The 22,649-nt window shown below is 34.9% G+C and overlaps 1 protein-coding gene across 2 annotated transcripts; it reads right to left on the bottom strand.

The window, feature by feature from the left end:
• Window positions 1–1,626: 1,626 nt before the first annotated feature.
• On the bottom strand, window positions 1,627–18,605 carry Rimoc1 (RAB7A interacting MON1-CCZ1 complex subunit 1). Of its 2 annotated transcripts, XM_004848573.4 has the most exons (6): window positions 18,315–18,605; window positions 14,962–15,068; window positions 13,146–13,292; window positions 11,724–11,855; window positions 10,788–10,902; window positions 1,627–5,309 (listed from the first exon to the last, which is right to left on the bottom strand). In XM_004848573.4, the coding sequence occupies exons 1-6, from the start codon at window positions 18,529–18,531 to the stop codon at window positions 5,026–5,028; spliced, it is 1,002 nt and encodes a 333-aa protein (XP_004848630.3). In that variant the 5' UTR covers window positions 18,532–18,605; the 3' UTR covers window positions 1,627–5,025. The 2 variants fall into 2 exon arrangements, with proteins under 2 accessions (XP_004848630.3, XP_087045470.1); XM_087189344.1 differs by lacking the exon at window positions 13,146–13,292 and having other exon boundaries at window positions 18,315–18,565.
• Window positions 18,606–22,649: the final 4,044 nt, after the last annotated feature.

The raw sequence follows: 22,649 nt of genomic DNA, 5'->3' as shown, positions 1-22,649 counted from the left end.
GTTACCAAGGTTTAATCTATTTTTAAATGATACACATATATTTAGATGACTATATTTCATTAGATACCTCTGACTTGTAATTTAAGAATTAGACCCAAAGGCATTAGGCTAACTGGTAAAAGGAGTTTTAAAAAGGGTATGTAAATACTTAAGATAATCAATACATCCACATATACTTTGAGAGAGGGGCTGAAAATGTTTTGACAATTACTTGTATGGTTTCTTCTGGTCGAACCCACACCAAAAAGATTGAGCTATCTATCCTTCCCATAATTTCTTCTCTGAAACCGGTTTCTCATCTAGAATGATCAGTATGACATGAATAAAGGAAAAAGCAGTGCTCACTGGGCAACAAGTTTGTTACTCACTTGTTCTGGGTGATGGGCACTCTAATTTTGGATGTGAAATGAGGTATGCCTCCACACAGAACCTCTCAGACATGAAGGAAAATAATTATAGCTAACTCTTGTGCTTTCACAATGGGTAGACACTGAACTAAAGCACTTTGAATATTTGTTTCATCTTCAGAATCCTGTCAGGCAGATACTATTAATGTTCCTATGTTAAAAAAAATACATATTAAGGCCTAGAAAGATTAAGTAAGATTAAGAAGCTTACATGGAGTTAACAAGAAATGGAAGAGCTGTGATTTAAATTTGGGCCTTCTCCTAGAACATATTACAATCCTACCCATTATGCTAAGTTGTCTAAAAATTATTAGGACCAAAAGAAGTAATATTTAGAATAATAAACAGGTAATAAAAGCTTTCATTGTGATACAATGACAAAATATAGCAGGAAAAGAAAACAGAAACAAGTAGAGGAATATGATTTTATTTTTTTAAATTATATGCTCCAAAACATTGTACTTAGAAATTTTCACTGGAAGTAGGAAAAACAAAACAAAAACCACTAATATAAACACATAATGCATTTTTTGATTATGGCTATATTAAATGTATCTTAATGTAATACTTCCATAATATGGTATCTCATATTGTGTTTAAAAACATACGTGATAAAGAAAACTACAGAATTCTGGATTTTGTGGCAGATAAGGTAGCCTTATTGGAGCCAGAAAAGAGGCCCTAGAAGGAGAAAAGAGACGATCTAAAACTAGCATATTAATCAGCTGTAGGTTTTTTTTAAATGCCATTAGAATGAATCTGAGAATGTCTTTAGACACAGCTTACACTGTAATGGGTTATCAGAGAACTCACAGGAGACTGTTAAGCTAGGAATGTAATTTTATGGTGGAGTTGAGCCATGACACTCACCTTACTGAAGTGTATGCAAAGGAATAAGGAAAAAGTTGTGATTTGCACTTTAATCAGCATCAACCAATTCACATAGTCAGAAATGTTATAAATGTAAGAAAACAGGACCTTAAGTAAGTCTTAATTCCCAGTTGACATCAGAAAATTCATACTGGGAAAATCATACAAGTTTAAGGATTATGAAAAATCATTTAACAGTTTAACTTTTAGTAACCATCAGAGAATTCAAACAGAGGAGAAACCCCAAGTGTAAAAGTGCAACAAGGTCTTTAGGTAATTAATACTTAACCATTAGTAAAGCCCATATTGAAGAGAAATCCCTTAAATATAACAAAAAAGAGGTCTTAAGTAGTTACTTATTCTTTATTATCAGAACATCCATAAGAAAGAATAACTTTGTGAATATAATAAATATACAAAGGATATATATTCCACCCAACAGAGTGGAATTTGAAGACACAAATGCTAAAGCAGTAGACAGGTGATTAGAGGTGCCTTCCCAACCACTCTAAATAAAATAGCACCCATATCCAAGTCACAGTAGACTCTTACTCTGCTATATTCTTCATAGTACTCACCACTTGACACATTATACATTTATTTCTTAAAACACTTTGTCTTTCTCCACTAGAATACAAGCTCTGAAAAAGGAGTGTTAACAAAGCTATTATCCTCAGTACCCAAAACAAAATATGACATGTAGTAGGCACACAGGAGTTAATCGAATAAATGAATACATTATAGTACTTTTCTTACGTGGAGTGTTTGGTACACTGAGGTTATTTCATTCTAAATGAAAGAGAATTTACTTAGCAGGCTTTCACATATACAGAAATATGTTCTTTATAATGCATCAGAGTACAAAGCATTTATAACTGTTATGGTTTACAAATTATTCTCCAATTGTTTCCAGGATGGAAAATTATACAAAAGCATCCAGTAATACCCTCATAATTGTACTGACCAGAGTTCACAAGGGCCATGCACTCAAAATGGAAGCTCCCAATTTCTGAAAATAAAATTCTCTCGTTTCCACAGGTTCAGAATCTAATAGTACTTAACTTTATTTCTGTAAGGACTATGTCTCTGTTTGCTTGTCAACCACTGGTGTAAAGGGCATGGCAGTTTGGAATCTAATAGCAGCAACCCTTTTGTGCAGTTTGGCACTTAGAGTCATGCCTCATTAATTCAGGAAAACATTAATAAGGGCCTACCATACACTAAACACTATATATAAAGGAAAACTTTTAAAATATGGCATGCATGAAAAAGCAACATGGTAAGTTTGTTAATATGGGAGGGGAAAACTAAGGAAACTTAACAAAGGAACATCTAATTTTGACTAGAAAGAGCCAAAAAAAGCCTTTGGACACTGTTACTGAACCTGCACCCTAAGAGATATGTATTTACTTGGCCACAAAAAAGGGCATAGCAGTAATGATGTCTAAAAAACTACTGAGGTTGAAAACATAAGTACATTTGGCAAAGGAACTGGAAGTACTTGATCATGATCTCCAAAAGGAGGGACAGTTAAAAATGGTTTATATCTTTACATTCAGAAAACACAAAGATATTTTCATAACACTGCCTGCTAAAATGCTGAAATAAAAATAGTCTTTGCTGTGTAAGGATAATTCAACGGTCTGGGCAGGGACAGGGAGTTTCCCCTGGCCCCAGGGGCTCTTGCAGAATTTTATGTTTACCAAAAAGGAACCTGTGTTGTGAGTTTTTGAGGAACACTGGACTAGAACATGATAGTAGAGATGAGGCTGGGAAGACAGGCGTTTTGTGTTTTTCTGCTCTACAGTTAATTCCAAAATGAGAACACATGACACATAAAACATTCTGCATGGAAGATGACCTGTTTTGATACACTAAAGTTAAAATTACACGGGCTGTTTATCTAAGCGAGGGAGGCTAGGGTTCTAGTACTGTTTTGAGTCAGCCTGATATTACAGGTGGTAGAAAAAGAAATTGCTATAAATAATGTAACAAAAGTATTTAAAGTAAAAAGGAGAGGAAATGAAAAGAGGAGAATAGAACTTTAATAAAAGATCAATACACTAAAAAGATATAAAATGAGAACAAGAGAAATGAGGGAAATAGTATAGACGAAATCTTGTAGCATAGATTAGCCTTCACCAGGAAGCAATAACTTCTCTAAAATGGGGAAAATGAATAAATGGTTAATATTACTTGATCTTACAGTCTCAATTTTCTATATGGTAGGGAGGAGGGGAGAGAGCCTGAAAAAGTGAAGTTTCTGGCTCAACCACAGTGGGAAAAGACATAAAGGCCACCCTAGTAAAAAACCAAAGGCTCATAAGTGAGGGCTCTTCGAAAGCTGAAGTGAGACACTTGTAGTGATTCCACTTTGAATGACTGTATGCTCTTTCCATGAAGCAGTCTAGATGTTAATACGAGGATTAATTCAATGCTAAGGGCTTGTAAAATGAGTGGGCCGAAGGATAAGATGGAAGAGGGAACAACTGGTAACAGGAGTTCTTATGGTGAGTGCACAAAAACATTTGAAAGAGGATGATAATGTAGTACTAAGGGGAGCACTTAAGAAAAGAAGGCTGTGAAGAAGCTACAGATTATAGAATAAAAGTAAAAGAAAAGAAAAATCAATAAATTTAAGGAAGTAAAAAAGCTGGCAGGATGAGAACTGTCATCAGTTACTGAAATTGAGGATTTCGGAAGGTCTAACTCAGGATAGTTGGGGCTCAAGGTTTATCCATGGGAGGAAGTTGCTGGAATGTGATAAAGTCATTCGGGCAGCAGTCTAGTTTACAGCAAGGTTTCAGACAGATCAGCCCAAGATAACAGTAGGAGTTGAGGTAGACAGAAGGACAGCAAGCAAGTTATCAAGTTAGGTTCCTTGACCTTTAGTATTTCACCAACTATTAAAAGCAAAAAATATTAAAGTTTCAATACAGTATGAAAAGATATAGCCTAATAGCATATGGACTAACTTGGTTTTTATCTTTTAAAACCTAAGTCGGTTTTTATCTTCATTACTTGAGAAAACATGCATTTAAAATAAAATAGGAAAAAAAATTTAAAACTTTTATAAAATGTCTAAAAAGTAAAAATTTTAAACAAGACTGGTAATACATGGCAAAATAAACACAACTGATTTCTTTGTGGAGCCTTTTGTTATTTACATTATTAGAAATGAAGTCTAAATATTTGTCATAATCTCTCATTTTGCCTACATTTATATTACTATCTAGTCAAAGCAATGAGGTGAACTGATATTTTTGGTACTGGGGATCGAACTCAGGACCTTGTGCTTGTGAGCCAGGCAGTGGCACAACTGAGCTAAATCCCTGGCTCCTGAACTGATTTTAACGTTTGAAGCATGGCAAGCTTCAAGACAGGGAGATTAAATTTTGTGCTACATATATACTTCATCACAATTTAAAAATAATCTAATGTATTAGAGAAAAGAATTATACTAAAGCTAACTTGAGTTTTCCTTACTAGTGACAGGATATCTAGTTCAAAGTGAGATAGAATAATATATACATCAGTTTAGAAATTAAAAGAATCATTTCTACATGGGCTTAAGAATATATAATGAAAGATGATGATAGTATTTTACAAAGGGTAACCTAACCACACCGGATAGTTTTATGTAGTGTAATGTTTTCAGAATGAGTGTCAATATGTCTTCTTTTCTGAAACTTTTTTTCCATTTCATGGGTCTTTTTGTCTTTCTGACTGAAAAAGACTAGATGAACTACTAGTTACAGTGATGCTGGAAGAAGTTTAAAATTTGTTTCGCATTTGTTGTATTCCACTCTTGTTCTTTCAGGGGTCCTTCACACACAGATACATACTTTTTCAAAATTTTTTCTCCTACTTCTCGAAAATCCAAGGGTTCTTTGTGTGTAGTGCAGCTGGCTCCAGAAATACCAGTATCCACTTCATGATTATCTGGCTGCTGATTTGTACAATGCTTCAATCCCCAGTAGCACATTTCTCCACTATACATCATAGCCAGCAAATGAATGTCACTAAATATTCCTGGGAAGGTCATTGATGTTGACATATTAGAATCACAAGTTTAAAAGAAACCCTAGTTATTAAAATAATAAATTCCTTGTTATTAAGCATTGTTCATTTCATTTAATAACACTATAAAGAGCCCAATATCACTAATACAACCCTAATTTAACCAGCTCTTCTATTTTACCTATATAGGAGAAACAGCATATTAACAAAAATAGAATATTGTTAAAGAATTTTTTTAAAGAAACATTTAACTATTATCCTTTTTGGGGAGGTAGGGTTCTTTCAATGACCTTTAATTTCATCAGCGGAACCCCTCGCAGAAATATACCCCAAATTCTGCATACAACCCCAGAATATTTAAAGTCCCTGAATTTCATTCACGGACACAACTTTTATTCTGGGGTATGCCCTGGGATTGCTGATGTAGCAAGTCATATATCATACACCTAATATATTTCTCTAAGAGTATAGCAAAGGTATCATGTGCCAACATGTCTTTGAAACTATACGATTCAAATTATCAAAGATGTTAATTATATCCAACATGCTTTGTATTCCTAGGAAAGAGAAATGCACTGGAAAATTTTCATCAAAAGTTGAATGCATTAAATTATTTCAGTAGATAATTACATAATTAAACATTAATGTTATACAAAGTATGCTAATTTAGTAGGAAGATAAATGAACTGAGAATCAAAAGATCTGGGTATGAATTACTGGCTTTTGACTTTGAGCAACACTCCAAAGCTCTCTGAGACTCAATTTATAAATCTAAAAAATTAAGATTCCACATACCCTACACAATTCAGAGTATTCTTAAGGAATGTGTGCAATTAAAATGTTTAAGTTTCATAAAACATAAAGTGTCACTAAAATACATGATTATTTAACTTAAGGTCACTGAAATATAAATAAATGATTTATACTAATATGAGGTACTGTGTTTCTAGAAAAGGTTACCTCAAGTAAATGAGTATAATAATCTCAGCTGTTCACCTAATATGGTTTAAAAGAAATTGACTACGATGGAACTAGATATGAAAAATGTGATTTTCAATCCTGTTTCAGTCTTTACTGTTTTGAATCTACTGCATGCTTTTTAGTTTCAGAATTTGCCCTTCCAGCTATCACCTTCACTTCACCTCAAACTCAACTTATAAATAGTAAATAGTTGCAGTAGAATTGCTGACTCATTAGAATAGTATATAAATAAAAGAAAAACCATTAAAGAACACAATGTGAGACTTGCATTCATGAAAATAGACTATACTATATTTTGTACATATAAAATAACCTTCATGTAATAAGCATAATATGTATTACCAAAAAAGTATTTCCTTTTTATTCCTTTGTAGTTAAACTTCAAAGAAAAACATAGTTAAAACATTAGATATCATTCAGAAGTTTCTACTAGATAAGGCATTTCACTGAATGTGTATCATTTTTATTTGTGTGGTCCCACTGTTATTCCTAGAAACAAACAAACAAACAACAGACACAGTGGAAAGGAGTAAGGACAGAATTAAAACTGGAAGAATGGTTAAACTTTCAAGCAGACTAGAATCTCCTTGGGGGAGGAGCTGAAATCTGTTTCATAACTAAGGACCTGGGGGTGAGAAGTGTTGCCTAAGGGAGATTGGAGATCCAATTTATGGCCCCACTTTTTAGGTTACTTTCACTTTTTATATGAGCAAGAATGAATAACCTGCTCACCAAAGTAACAGTCTATGGTAAAGTGTTACTAGAAAATGAATGGCCATATGTCAAAGAGTGTTTTTCAAACCTTAGCTTGCATTAGAATTATCTGGCAGACTTACTAAAATGCTACCTAATGGGTCCCCACCTTGAAGTTTCAGATTCAGGCATGGGGTAGAGCCTATAAATCTGTATTTTTTAAAAGAAATTTCTAGGACCTAGGTAGGGGATGCTGCTGCTGTTGGTGGTTGTCAATAGACTACTTTCAAAACTACTGCATTAAAATATCAGAGGAAGAGGGAACTAGGGACGTATCTTACAACTGATAGAGTACTTGACTGCCTTGTGTGAGGCCCTGGTTTCAATCTCCAGTACCACAGAATAAAATACATAGCACATGCCTGTAATTCTAGCACTCTGGAAGGCTGAGGCAAGAGGTTTGGAAGTTCAAGCCCAACTTGGGCCTGTCTCAAAAAATTTTAAAAAGGGATGAGGATGTAGCTCAATGTGAAGGGCCTGGGTTCAATCCCAAGGACTAGAAAATTTTGTTTAAAACATCAGAGGAAGCGATAAATTATGTATGTTTTTCTTCTCTACTCCCGGTAAGGAGTTTGATAATCTAGTGATAAAAACTCTGCTTTTATGAATTTTCCTCAACTTTTTTTTTTTGTTAATACTCAGAATGGTTTTTTCAATAAAACACTTAATTCTGTACTGTGCATGTCCATGGTGAATGCACATGTAATGGCAGGGAGTACCTGAGACATGGAGAGGTGTGGATAGGGAAGGACAAGGAATATAATCCATGAAATGAGATTGTGGAAACAACATGACTTCCATAGAAAACAGGTACAGATTGGTATTTTCTCTTATGTCCAAATCGACCTGCATCATAATAATTTACTGAGGTTACTCAAAATAGATTCCTGGGTTTCATATACTGAATGAAACCTGCATGGGGTACACAGACATCTGTATTTTTAATAAACTACACAGGCTATTAGTAGTACCAGTTTAGAGCTGCCCTTTATGGGATCTAAAATCCAAGTTCTGTCTTAAATGATAGATTAAAGGGCTACAGCAGTAGTAAGGTCCCCAAGGATATTTTTTAAAAGGCAAAACCAGGGCGAGGTGATGTATGCCTGGAATCCTCATACTTGAGAGGTTGACACAGGGATCACCTTAAATTTGAGGCTATCCTTGGCTACACAGTGGATTCAGGACCAGCCTGGAATACATAGCAAATCCTATCTCAAAAAAAAGAGGCAAAAACCAAGAAAGTGAGAAGTGGACAGTATTTTGATTTACCCCATTTGATTCTAGTTGTATTCTGATAAGGCTATTTTTATATGCCTATTATCTGATAAGGCTGTGTCCAAAGATTCTCTGGCCCCCACTTCATAGAGAAGTGAGGTTAAGGAGTAAAATGGTGACTTGTGGAGGTTTATGCACACATTGTTTGGTAATTTTTAATAGTTGAAAATTTAATGTCCAATACAACTGTTTTCCTTTGTAAGTATCAAATGTAAGTAATCATAGTAAGCATACACTGTCTTGAGCTTCCTTAAAATTAGGAAAATCTGGCCAAGAACTGGCTAGAGAAATAGTCTGATACTTCAGAGTCCTATTTTCTCGAAATATTAGAATTACTCAAAATATTAAGAACTTTTTTTCTTAAATATTATTTCTCCCTAAAGATTAAGAATTATATTGAAGATTTGCTAATAAAAAATAATTAGATTCTCTCCTATGGGGATCTTAGGCAAAATTCAACCAATGAAAAGTCAGTTTCCTAACTCCCAATATAATCATGTATAGAGAGATGGACCTGGGCAAAGTAACCTTCTTTTTTTTTTTTTTGGTATTGGGGACTAAACTTGGGACCTTGCACTTGTGAGGCAGGCAATGGAAAAAGCAAGCTTCTTTAGATGAGAACATGTTGACAGCATAAGATGACTGAGTATTGTGGCAAAATTGCTTTAGTGCCTACAATGTTTTCTTTTCCCCTGGAAAATGCCTTAAGACTACATTTGACCCTTTTGATTCCCCTGCTAAAAAAGCAATTGAAACTAGAGGCTAATTAATATATTTTCAAAATATGACTGAAGAGAAGGCACTAGTATCATACACCTACTGAAGAAAAAAATTCCAAGCCAGAGTACTTGACTTTTTAACAGGAATAGGACAATGAAAGAAACAGGTGAGTTTCCTTGGTTCTAAATAGGCTTCAATTCTCTTCCTCACCTTCTTCTTTTCAACAGTGTCCCTGCCAGGTTAAGAGTTCAACAGAATCCATCCAAGTAGGTCAGATAGAGAGATTTTTAACAAGCCATTTTCAATGCCTCTAATTAATTATCTGGAATAGCTAATAACTAATATATACTTTCCATAAATATATCAAAATACCCTGTTTGTCAAAATGTCACATCCACGGAAGGAACTGTTTGTACTCACAGTAAGTTGTTTTAGGATACTTGTCTGAATTAATAAAAATAACAATTTTTGGACACCGTTAGTCAAATGTTAATGATGTTTAAACCACCTTTTTAAAGAAATGTTTTCAAATAAAAAGAAAAAGCCTAAAGAAACTAACAAAGTAATAGGAAAAATTAAAATGTATTTAAAATTATAGAATTTTTTTTTATTGCTCATATTTCTTTTTTCCCCACAAAAATTTCAGATGAAGTATAAGAAAAGAAACTTTAATTATATGACCTAGGGTCACCTGCAGCTATGTGACCCTGAGTAGGACACTTGGTTTACTTACCCACAGTCTGGAAGGCTAAGGAAATAGATCATAAGTTCAACCCCAGCCTGGGAAACTTAGTAAGACCCTGTCTGAAAAAGTAAAAATAAACTGTAGAATGTAGTGCAAAGGCCTTGGGTTCAATCCCTAGTACCACCACCCCCCCCAAAAAAAAGTGACGGTAAAAGTAAGTTCTCCCTCACACTTCAGACTAAAACTCAAAAGCTGCTTCATATCCAGTTCCTAGAATTTTCAAGTACAAAGATGTTTGTGTCAGAAACTTAAAAGTTGCCACCCAATATTCATTCACTTCACTTATCTTAGTAAAGAATCTTAACTTGGGCTGACAAAGCATCAGGTTAGGACTGTACTTCCCAGGTTTCCTTACAGCTAGGTGTAGTCATCTGGCAAATCTGGCCAATGAAATGTAGCTTGAAGTGTTGTAAGAAACTTCTTAGAAGGCCACTCTAAAGGAGCTAACTTAGTTGAAAGAAATTTCCTTCTGTCATTACTGCAGTCTGAAACACAGATGAGATGGAAGGGGCTCCAGAAGCATCTAGGTATAGTGAGAATGGAAACAATATCCTAAACAGCAATGCATGCTGCACAACTCTAAAAGTACTTAAATTTACTGTATTCTATACAATGTACCTTCCTCTGAAGCTTGAGGGCTCTGGTTCTGAAGATGATGGAGAAAAAGACAAGAACATGATGATGTCATAGAACCACTATACCAGTTCTGGGCTTTTATTATGTGAAAGAGATCTAAATATCTACCTTGTTTAAAAGTTGCTTCTACTCTGACAGAAGTTTAGGTCTCATCTAGTTCTGCTCACAGTGACATACGATGCAAAATAAATAAAAGTTACCAATACAAAACTCTTCCAAAACTACTAATCAAAAGAGATTAGAAATATTTATATTATGTGAAAAGATTTTAATCTTTGAATTTCTTAAAAAGCGATTTTATTTTTTTACTATTATCCAGTTTAAAATTTATTTAAATCAGAATAAAATCTAAGAAAAGTCTAAAAACAAGATTACATTACCTGCACTCAGTAATTTAGCTGTGTCTAGGTCTTGGAAAGAAACTCCTTCATTTAACTGGATAGGACACCGATAGTTTAGCATCTGTAGCAAGTAATTGATCCCATCAACAAGGTACTAAATAAAAATCAAAGCCAAAGAATTAAAAGTTTTATATGCAGAGCTACATAAACTTTAACTAATATATTTTTCCATTCTTTACTTAAAAGCAAATGGAGTAATATACAGATAAATTTAATGTTTATTACATTTCTATGGTGTTAAGGACCTAGCAACTCCAAGATTTTCATAATATAAGTAGTGAGTATGCAAAAAAAAAGGAGATGGGGAAGAAAACCCTAATAAGCTTCAGTAATATACTGGTCAAAAATGTTATCAAAGGAAAAAAAGGACTATAATAAAGAAGTGTTTTAAAACAAAAAATATGTATGTGATTTAGAAACATATCTGGAAATCTGGCCTCTCATTTCCAAGTCCACCTATCTATATGTATGTTCACCCTAAGTTAGAATACGCAGTGATACAATACTAAGACCCAGTTCTTTGGATTTAATGATTTGCTCAGAATCATTTGGCCAAATGAGAGGGCCATAATTTTCTCAGAGCAGAGTCATGTGGGTTCTTGAAGAATGATCTGCTGTCAGAGAAAGGCTCACAGCACAGTATTTTCTTCAGGTTAAAAAAAAAATATGTCAAGAAATTAATGCAGGTTATATTTTAAAAAATAAAAATCTAGAACTTAAAAAAAAAAAAAAATCATGAGAAACACCCAAAATGACAAAGTCCTTTCACATGTTACCTTATTTGGTCTTTACAGCAATTCTAATTTGTTTTAAATTATACAGCTAGTAAGTAAAATATCTAGTATTACAACAAACATAACTTTTTGAAATCAATAAATGTCAACAACTAAAAATGTATAAGAAATGTCTTTTTACCTTTGTAAGTAAACTAGATTTTCTCAAGAGCCACTCTCTTCTTTTAGTCAGAGAATGACAATACATGTACAATAGGGCTCCTCGTCTCCAAGAGAGACATTCCAGTAGCTCGTCCCCAAGCAAACTGCAATGCTGAAACACAAAAAAGATATGGCTAAAAAGAGAAAGCTGATTTCTGTAGCAGGCAAATTGCAAACACTTGAGTAATTTTAAAAAACCCTCATTTAACAAAATATGCCCATGTTTTGCTACATATACAAGAATGTCTATATTTGAATGAAGTAGAAATACAGAAATCTATTGCTACATTAAAATTATCACTTCAATCTACAGTTTTACAAAGTTTTAAAAAAACTTTGGTAGCAAATTCTAACATACCCCAAATGCATGTAGTACATAATCTCATTTTTTAAAAAACCTTTCAGGAATGTTACTTGAATAATTTTCTTCAGTGGAAACGAGAAACCAAGTAAGAATTAGATCACTAGAATAATGAAAAGTTACACAATAGTAATTTTAATAAATCAAAATTCTTTAAATTGTGGATGGTTTATTTCCACAGTTAGCTTTCCCTAATAAATATACAAAGCCAAGAAAATACATAATTAAAGATGAGAAATTATTTGCTTGAAAGAGTATCTAGGGCTAGAGATACAAACCTGGGAATCATCTAATTAGAGATGACTATAAAAACTATGTGAACTGGAGAGTATTGGAATGAAGGAAACACTTTTGGGAGAGTGCCTGTATTTCTAGAATGGAGGAGAGAAAAGATGCTAGGGAAAGAGCAAGAGAAGGCTTCTCAGAGACAAAGGAGAAAAGAGTGTACAGGGTTCCAAGGGACTAGGTGATCAATACTCAGAAAGGCAGCAGATGTTCAGGAGGATCAGGACAACAGATGCGGTATTTAGGATACTAGTGACCTTCCAGAAGATAAAGAACTTGCAACAGTAAAGGGAGTAAAAGTAGGCAATATCTGTGTTAAAAAACTGAGTATGGCTAGGCATGGTGACACATGCCTGTAATCTCTGCACTCAGGATGCTGAGGCAGGAGGATCGCTGCTCTCTTCAGGCCACCCTGGGCTACATAATGAGTTCAAGGCCAGCCTGAACTACAAAGTGAGACCCTGTCTCAAAAAACAAACAAACAAAAAGCACAACAAAACAAAAACCCAGACAGACAAATAATAAAAGAAAATTATTAGGTAATACAATTACAAATCCATTATGCAAATATTCTGAAAATATTTAGTAAAATATGACACTGTACTGTGACATTGGTCTATAGTGTTAAGTTCTTTTATCTCTCTTTCAATCTTAAAACAGAAATAAAAACACATTTAAGAAAGAAAAAACAGCCTTGAAAGAGCAGGATAGCAAGAACTAGTAGCATTTCCCCACAATTCCTAGTATAAAACTTACTTTTGGATGCACATTATTTTCTTTAACTAAAATCTCTGGTTCTGAAAGAAAACTGATCAGCTCTTTTACTTTCTGTGAAGAAGAGTCTTCAGGAAAATCTTCATCTACTAACTTGTTCTCCTCAAAATATGTCATGTCCAAAATGGCCTAACGAGGTAAAAACCATCTATAAATGATTTAAACTTGAAACAATGAGCTCTTTAGAGTTTTAACTTCGTATACATAGATGTTTTAGTAGACATTCCAATCTTTTAGCACATTATTTAAATTTGGCAGGCAGGCAAAATGACTGACTATAAATATAATTTCAGACAGACATCATAGAAAACTTCAGAGGTATTCTACTATACTGGATTAATGATTATCTTGTTTCTCTCAAGAAGTAAAATAGATGTATGTTTTAATTAATATGTCACTCATAATTATGAAAGATGACATGACATTATCATTTTTGCTATTTATATATATATAATCCCTGAAATTTTTCTAAATGCCTACAGTACTAAGGTTACCTCCTTTAGTTTTGTATATTGGATCTTCAGAGAATTCATTCTCCTAAATGCACAACCAGTATTTGGGGAATATATAGCTTGATATCCAATAGTGGAAGCATATATCAACACATGCAGTTCAAACTCTAAGCCCCAGCGATCCTGAATACAACCAATGCTCTGTTCAAGCACATTAAATCTTCCTAATAATTTTTTTAAATCAAGTGGATCAAGACAAAGAAAACTAAATTCTAGTATTAGTTCTAAATCTAATCACCCTACCAAGAACAATTTTAACCCAAGTTAATTTTATTTTTTTTGAATCTTAGTGATAAATTGAACTAATGCCTTTCAAGTCTTTGCTTTGAGAGAAAATGAACTAATATAAATAAAGTACTTGAAACATTACATACCACACATAATATTTAAGTGGTATGTGTTACTATGTGGAAAGCCTAAGTCAGAAAAGATACCAGTATCCTATGGAAGATGATCTGTTGACTCTAAATCATAAGTAGGGTTCAAGGGAATGTTGAAAATTCAAATCTGTACATCCAGATTTTTTGGTTTATTCTTCAAAACAAGTTAAAATGTTTAGGACATCCTCATCTGAAAGAAATGACATCTACCATATGTAGACAAGAAAAGAAAGTCTTCTGAAAGCAAAGAAGGCCAGGAAAACATCCTACCAAATTATAGCAGGTTTTAGAGGTTTGTCAATAGCTGTTATAGGATCATTCAGCCATGATATCTAGAGGTAGAAACCATCTTTATGAGGTACCTTCTACAGAAAGCACAGTCCCAACCATAAAGCTAGTACAAATGCACACTTTGGAAACAATTAGGTACTCTAATTTCTATAATCATTGCATCTTTATTATCCTTAGCAATAAAGGATATATGAAAGTACTTTATCAACTACAAAGTACAATATAAATGTTAGTTACCATAATGAAATATTATTTCTCAAAGTCAGATTATTTCAGCAGGATATGCAAAAACTAAGAAAACAGGTGTTGTCCTCTTACAGGTGGAAAAATAAATTTCAGAAAAAAAAAAAGGGCTTTTAAGAGTTGCCTACTCCCTCTGGAACCTTCAAGGCTTTAAGACCCAGCATGTGTTAGTGTTCTGATTAATTATCCATAAAGGGAACCAATTCTGTTATCTGCAAGATATTTTTCTGGATCCCTATCCACACACCTAGTAAGTCTCAACCATTAGGATACTGCTGCAAAGTTTCAAGTCTAAATGCTTTAAACATACAGTATTTTTAACAAACTGATCACATTTTAAAACAAAATGCCAGTCAACATCTGTTTCAATACCTGCGTGTAAAGTTCTAGAAGATTGGATGGATTTGAACGTTCTTTCTCTTCTCCACACAAGAGTTTCAACTTTTCTAGAGCTGCAGAGGCCCGAATTAAAAAATGATCTTTAAAAGATAAAAACATGATGATTACTTCACATAGATTCTGACTGCCATTTAGACAAAGTTATGTATCCGAAATGATGAAATAAAATGATATTATGGCATATGATATTATCACAGCAAGACAGTAATAATATCTTAGCCAAAGCACGAAATAACTTCACAATGCTGAACTGTAATTAAGTAAAGTTATCACAGAAATTTTTCTAGAAAGCAAGACTGAAAACTTTTTATATTTAGTATTACTATTTCTTAAATGCAGTTTGTATTCTCAGGATGCTTCTTTTATAATCCTAGTGCACACAAAGCATTTAAATAATAGATAGATAACTTTTACTGAAACAGTACCAATTCTGTACATAAATCTACAGAAAGTGTTTCCCCTGAAAACATGTAAGTTCATAAATGTAATTGCAAATGTTTCCTAAGAGTATGATTAAATCAAATGCTTCATAAATATCACCACCACTGTGAGCAGTTATAAGTTTATCGTATTTGTAGCAGTTGCAATTAAAATACATAATGCCTATATTTATTTTATTTCTTTAAAAGTTAGAAATGCAACAAATTACTTCATTTTTTTCAAAACCTGGAAGAAAAGGCACAAAATACTTCTGATATGCCCCCTAATCAGAACACACCCAATCTCCCTTTTACTGTCTTCTAATGTTTTCACTTTCTGTCATACTCCCTCCTCTATCATTTCAGCTCTTTTTATGTGTTCACACCAAAGTACTATCCACCCTTTTGCAACACCTCATGTAGTACAATTTAGATATGCCTACTATAGTATAAAACACTAAAGTCCCTCAGCTTGCCCATCAGTGCTTCTCCTCTGAAATAGAAACATCTTTCTCTTGATCGGCCAATGGACAGATAATGTAGTACTTACTGTGGGCCCATCTAATCCAGCCTCTACAGTAAAACAAAGACAGCTGTTCTATGTTGGGGCAAAAGCATCATTAGGTTATGTCCACTGGTAACACATGAAGACCTTAACTTTTCCCACTAAGGACTAACTTGAACCTTTACCTGATTCTCGTTGCTGTAAGATCCTTTTTTCACCTGAACTGAAAGTAACTTCTTTAGTAGTCTCCCCATGTCTCCTCAAGTCTCCTCAGGCCAGAAGTACCAACCATACAACCCAGAAGGAAAGAATCTACTGTGAACCAAAAATATATGCAATATGGCACTCCTTATGTGCTTAGAGACTTTGTTAATACTGTCTTAACTTCTTGAAAGATTATTTTAAATGTAAAGACTGGTACTGAACTCACTAAACCACTGGTGAAGAAGTATGTGGGTAGATGTGGTAGTACATCTCTCATTTTGGAAAAATCCATAAAATGCAGTATTTTTATTAGAAAGATTTAGTCAAATCAGTGATTAAGAAGATAAAAGATGAAAGTCATTTTTATATAATGTCTGGGAAAAGTCCCTCTCATAGCATATCCCCATACAGGAAACATATTATGCTTGTGCTTATACAGTAAGAAGTATGTGAACAAAAATTACCCAGCAGTAAAAAAGAGGGTATTCTTAAATAGAATAATGTCTAGCTGTATCTGATCTAATTAAGACAATAGGAACTATCAATCCCTACAACCTACTATAAGCATATACTTGTTACAATAAAGGACAATTTTTGAAGGTATGGGAAAATTTTTGTAGTATGGGAAAAGAATGCCAAATTTAATTCAAATACATGCCGCCTTGTTTAATTATAATGCTTAAGAAAATATTACAAGTAATACTTTAATATGACTGATTTCAATTCTGATTAATAGCTCATAATGTAGACAGCTACTACTGTAACTTAATTTTAGTAAAATTTCCGAAGTATAAAGCCTCCAAACAAATAGACAACACCTGACTTACTTCCAAGCCTCATTCTAGACTGAATTAAAAAATTCTTCCAGTCGGTGATTTAGCTCAGTTGTTCCACCACCTGCCTCATAGGGGCAAGGTCTTGAGTTCAATCCCCGGTACAAAAAAAAAAAAAAAAAAAAAATTCTTTCAAAGGAAATTGAGAATAGATTTTGAGTTCAGTGATAAATTAGCTAAAAATTCTTTGATCTCTAGCGACTGGTACAAACAGAGCTGGATTAAGAGGTAACACAAGGGTCAGGGATTTAGCTCAGTGGTTCCACCGCCTGCCTCACAAGCGCAAAGTCCTTAGTTCGATCCCTGGTACAAAAAAAAAAAAAAAGGAGGTAAAATGGATATATTTCCAGGTAATAATTACTACCATCTATGAACTATTCATGTGAATCCTAGGATTCACTTACCACATACCAAAAAAGCCAGCTTCAGCGTGGTCTGTAGGTCTTTCAAAAACATATTCCTAGGAAGAGACAATACAGCAAACAATCTTCCCTGAAACTAGTTCATTTTATCATAGGCCCTATTCCCATAACCCTATTCAATAAACTCATCAAGTATTCAATCACTTGGGAAAATATCCCACTACTGTTTTCCTGTGGGTCTGATGATTGATGAGTCAGTCCACATCAGTTTCAAAACTTATCCGTACTAAAGTCACAAAACTCAAATAAGAGTAATGTAGAACCTACAGGCAGCTAAGAAATAATGAAAAGAGATGTGGATCTGAAGTCAGAAGATGGAGGTAATTCCTAAGCCAAGTTTTCCTAAGGACACAGCTCAGTACTTTCCAAAACAAGAGTTCTAATACAGCGCCCTTATGAGAATATGATGTATATTAAAGAATCCTGTAAACTATACCAATGTAAAGCTCTTTTAGAATACGGATTAGAATTGAGTTTTGAATCAAAAACAAAGTGAAAATTTACAACACAGGATTGAAAGGATGGAACTGTAATACTTGTCTATCTTCTTTTTTAACTGGATACGAAATCACCACTATCTGAGTACTCTCACTCAATCATTTATTTAAACGTTCATGTGTAACTTTGACTCTACACTTTCTCCAGTCGTTACCAAGACGGTTAAATCCAACAGCACAGATCTGGTTCGATCAGATTTAAACAAGACAAAGTTCACGGATTATGAAAACTGCGGTTTGCAAAGCAAATGTCTTGGCAATGTGAGTTCGCAAAGGAGGGCGCAGTGAGGGTCAGAGGCGCAAGACCTCGGACAGCGACGACCTGGGATCCCACCCCAACCCCTGCCGCCACCACCACAGGCCGCAGCGTCCTGCCCTTCCAGACGCGGAGCGCCAAACCAGAACTACCATCCGTCCCGCCCGCGTCCCTCGCTCCGCTTCCTCACCGTCTTCACCCGCAGCTTCGCTCAGTTGCTGTATGTGAGCCTGAGCCAGGTCACCGAGCTCTTCCACTCGCCTCACCACACTGGAAACTGCGGCCTCCATGGCCACAACGGGCTGGCGCGCCCCGACCACGTGACCTTGCCAGCCTGAGATCACCTGATTCCCACAGCATGGGCGGGGCGTGAGGGCGGAGCTCGCCTGGCTGGTGGGCGGAGACATCGACTCTGGCGAGGGCAGGTCTACATTTGAAAAGGTCGTTCGTGGTTATATTCCGCCTCCCAGCCTGCCCCTCCCTCCCATAATTCTGTGCGGGGGAGATTGTTAGGGCGCGTGTGACTCAACGGCACACCTCTATCTCCTGCCTTCTTCTCTAAACCAATTGGGAACCACCCATGCCACCGGCTAACCCAATTAAAAGACAGCTCTCTTTGGTCACGGGAAGGAGAGCGGGCGCCAGCGACTAGCTGGCAGGAAGAGGGCGGGCCCAAAGTTGTGGAGAAAGGATTGTCGCGTTTGGACTTGTGGTAAAGAAAGGTGTCCTAAAATGAAATGATTATAATGTCTTGCTCAGAAACGGAACCCTTCCAAGTCTAGGAGAAGCTCTCTAGGGTGAGGGAGGGCTCCAGACTCTAGTGGTCACTTTTCTAAATCTGAATGTTAGGAGTCGACCTTACCTAACAGCGTTGTTTTATGCATGATGTTTATCCTTCAAGAAAAAAATAACTTCTGTTTTGCATTCCCTCCCTGCTTTTTTGCCTCTGGTCAAACAAATCTTTAACCCTGTTAGTTGGTTTTACAGCGTGACCTGATATATGTTCAATAATTTGTGCCCTCTTATTTCCTAAGAAAGGTAGTGTTTTTTTTTAAATAAAAATTTCTACAAGTAGGGAAATACTGAGTTACAAGTGATTCACCACAATTACTTCCTTCTAACTTGCTTTGTAGCAGTTTCTTCCTCGGTCAATTCACTCTAAATGTAGAGGACAAGAATTGTGTATTATGTATTAAGCTCAGTGCCTGGCACATAAGCTTTCAGAAAATGTTTATTAACTCTAGTTATAATCAAGCTGAAGGCCAAGCAAGTTGCATTAAATGATCTCAGTGGGCTAAAGAATTAAAACTTCAATAAGCATTGGAACAACAGTGTCAAAACTTAAGTATATACTCTAAATAAAATTTACAACTCTAATGCTGCATAAAATAACAACAGACTTTTTACCAGGAAACATTTAACACTGGGAATTATTACTCAACTGATACTCTGGTATGTACCTATTTTCAGAAAGAGTTGAAGGAAATCTGAGAGTACATAACTCAGTCCTTCATTTCCAGATAAAGAAAATTAAGAGAATGAAACTATTCACCCTTCCAAACAGAATACATGCTTCTGTGATTTGTCCAAGATGATACCAAGACAAGTACCCATAAAAAGCTCTCTCATCAGAGATACAGGTAACAGCCATTACCATACCTACTAAATAAAATGCTTATGCTTAAAGTTAGAGAATCCCTTTACTAGAAAAGAAGTAGTTTTCTCCAACTTATAGTTATTTTTACTTTAGGTAACATTTATAGAACAAAGATACAATAATAAATGTTTATATTTCAGAGAAATTAGTAACTCACTCTCAAGGTACCCAAAATACCTTCCAAATGCAATAATTGATCATTTATACCATTTTCCTCACCACTGATATGTAATGGATAAAATCTAATTATGGAAAAAGTTTCTAAGGATCTTTATTTAAAAAGTAAAGTATTTTTTAAATATAACATTCTTGATTGCCCCTGAATTGCCAATACTTATTGTACCATTGTTTTGCAACTCTCCTTTAATTTCTTTATAGTTTTTGTGGAATGATATTTCTTCACATAAATTTTCCAACTCCCTATGAATAGGAATATATACTTTTTATTAGCTACCACCAGTGACTTGTATATAATAAGACTTCATTAAATATTTTCTCCTTTTCTCATTCAGTGGTCCTTTGACCCATTATTGGGTCTAACACTATGATAGATGCTGATAGAAGTAAATTAATATGATTCCCATCCTAGATTACTATATACCAAGGTAATGTAGAAATAATAACAGAAATTAATGCATAATTTTATATGCTATGAGAGAAAAATAGAAGGATATGATTTGATTTGAGGAAGTAAAGAATCTCTGAAAAAATGATAATAACATCTAAATGATGAATAAAATTAGCCAAGTGAAGAGTGTATCACTCTGCATCTAATTAGAAGAAAGAAAGCACACAATAATTTGAACAAGGCAAGTTATATATAAGGAATTACTAACTACAATGGGTTGGAGTGACCATGGATTGACTGATAAGAAATAAGAAAGCACTAAAGAGAAGCAATAGCAGGTATAAGAAGCAACAGTTCCTGCCAGGACAGAGATTCAGACCTTGTCTCATGATCATGGGTCCCTGGATGTAAGAGAAGTGACCGTGGTCCAATCAGTGAAATTTCCTGGAGCACCTGTCTTCTGGAATGTACTAAGGTTAATGTACTAGTGTTCCAGGGAAAGCTGTTCATGGGAAAGTATCTCACAGGAGACATTCTGCTGCAAAACTGCCCAAGATGAATTACAGAAGAAGCTGGTGGTTGCCATGCACTATTAGGAGTCTAGTGCCCTGAGAAGCTACATGTGTGTAGGATCACAGTGTCAAAAAGCTCCCCTGCTTCAGGAGCCTTCCAAGAAAACACACTGAAATAAGGAAAGACCTTTTGCTTCCTGCAATGCTGTTCTTATCCCTTCCTTTAATAAAGCTTAACATTGGATCAGTTGGAAAAGGAAAAAAAATATTTAAAGGACCCAGATATATTTGCACAAAACAGGACAAAAAGTTGAGTTGGAGTTGAGAGGCAATAAATCTGTATAAGGTACAGTATGGAAGAACATTTCAGGTGCAGTATATAATACATGCAAAGGCTGAGTTTGACAAGAGCTTGGCAGTTTGGAGGAATGAAAGAAAGCCAAAGGGTCCTAGAGTGAAGGGAAAAGTGGAGCAAGGTGATGTCCAAGAACACATGTGGAGATCATCACTTGAGTATATGCCTCCCTCACAACCATGGAAGTGTGTTACAGTGTGCAACCATGGTGGCATAAAGGATGTAAAGATTACTCAAAGATGAGATTTAGTTCAATTATGGAGAGGGCCAGAGAGGCTGCCTTTCCATATGAGAAAACCTCAGGAAAACAGCAACAAGCTGAGACCTCTGTAGTTATTTATTTGTAATTCAGGGACATGAAAACAAAGATGTAGAAGAAAAACATTTGTAACATTTATACAGTAAGTCCCCAATTTATGAACATTTGAGATGTGAACTTTCACAGGTGTACTGTAGTATAAGACTCACTTTGTCAGATATGAATTAATGCAACTTATGATGTTCTCCCAGAAGAGAACTTTTTCATAAGTCAGGGACTTATTCTATAGGGGTTTTGGTCAGAAGACCATGAAGAAATGGGATGGTTTGTTATGTGACACATGTTGACCTAATTTAAGAAATCTTATTGGAGCAGAGGAAACACAATGGCCAAAGCAAACACCTCTGAGAATAATTTATTGTTGATTCTGCTGACTGTTGTCCCATAGGTCTGCCTTAAATGTAACCATGCATTCCAGGAGCACGGGAATTGTTGTTCCAAGGTTCTTTGCTTATTGAACACACTTTGATCACTCCTTTGGCCAGCATCTCCCCACAGAAATAAACTCCAAAATCTGGGTATGAGCCTCTACTAGCCATTTATGTTAATTGATGCTGTCTTCTCTCCACAGTCAATTTATTTATTGAATTAGTTATTCAAAATTTAATTAATACTAGGCCTTCAGGGATGTCTGGTTACCATAAGGAGCAACAGACTATAAGAGACCTGGATCACATATAATCTTTCTTCTATACTTATCATGTGATAGTGGGAAAGTTAATTAAAATATCTAGACTGCAATTTCTCCACTTGTAAAATGAAGATCATGTTAACTCCTTGAGTTGCTGTGAGGGTTAAATTAAATATTCTATGTTGAATGTCAGTGAATTCCCCATCATAGTGAACAGTACAAAAAATAATAAATAGTAATTAATTGTCCATCAACCCTAGCCTTAATCCATGAAATCATGTTTTTTTCTGATCATATGCAAACCCTGGGGTTTGATCAGCAGCACTATAAAATTTAGGTAGATACTGTAAATAGGTAGAGGGTTTAAATAGGCATTTTCTATAAAGAAATAAAAAATGGCTAAGTAACACATGAAAATATACTTAGTATCATTAGGCATTGGGGAAATTCAAATCAAAACCATGATAAGGTGCCACATCATAC

This window comes from Heterocephalus glaber, unplaced genomic scaffold (assembly GCF_053883595.1).
Source record: "Heterocephalus glaber isolate CG9 unplaced genomic scaffold, H.glaber_assembly_v1.0 deba00001538, whole genome shotgun sequence".
Lineage (NCBI taxonomy): Eukaryota > Metazoa > Chordata > Mammalia > Rodentia > Bathyergidae > Heterocephalus > Heterocephalus glaber.
The sequence above is the reverse complement of the archived record's forward strand: the minus strand, read 5'-3'. Positions and strand labels throughout refer to the sequence as shown.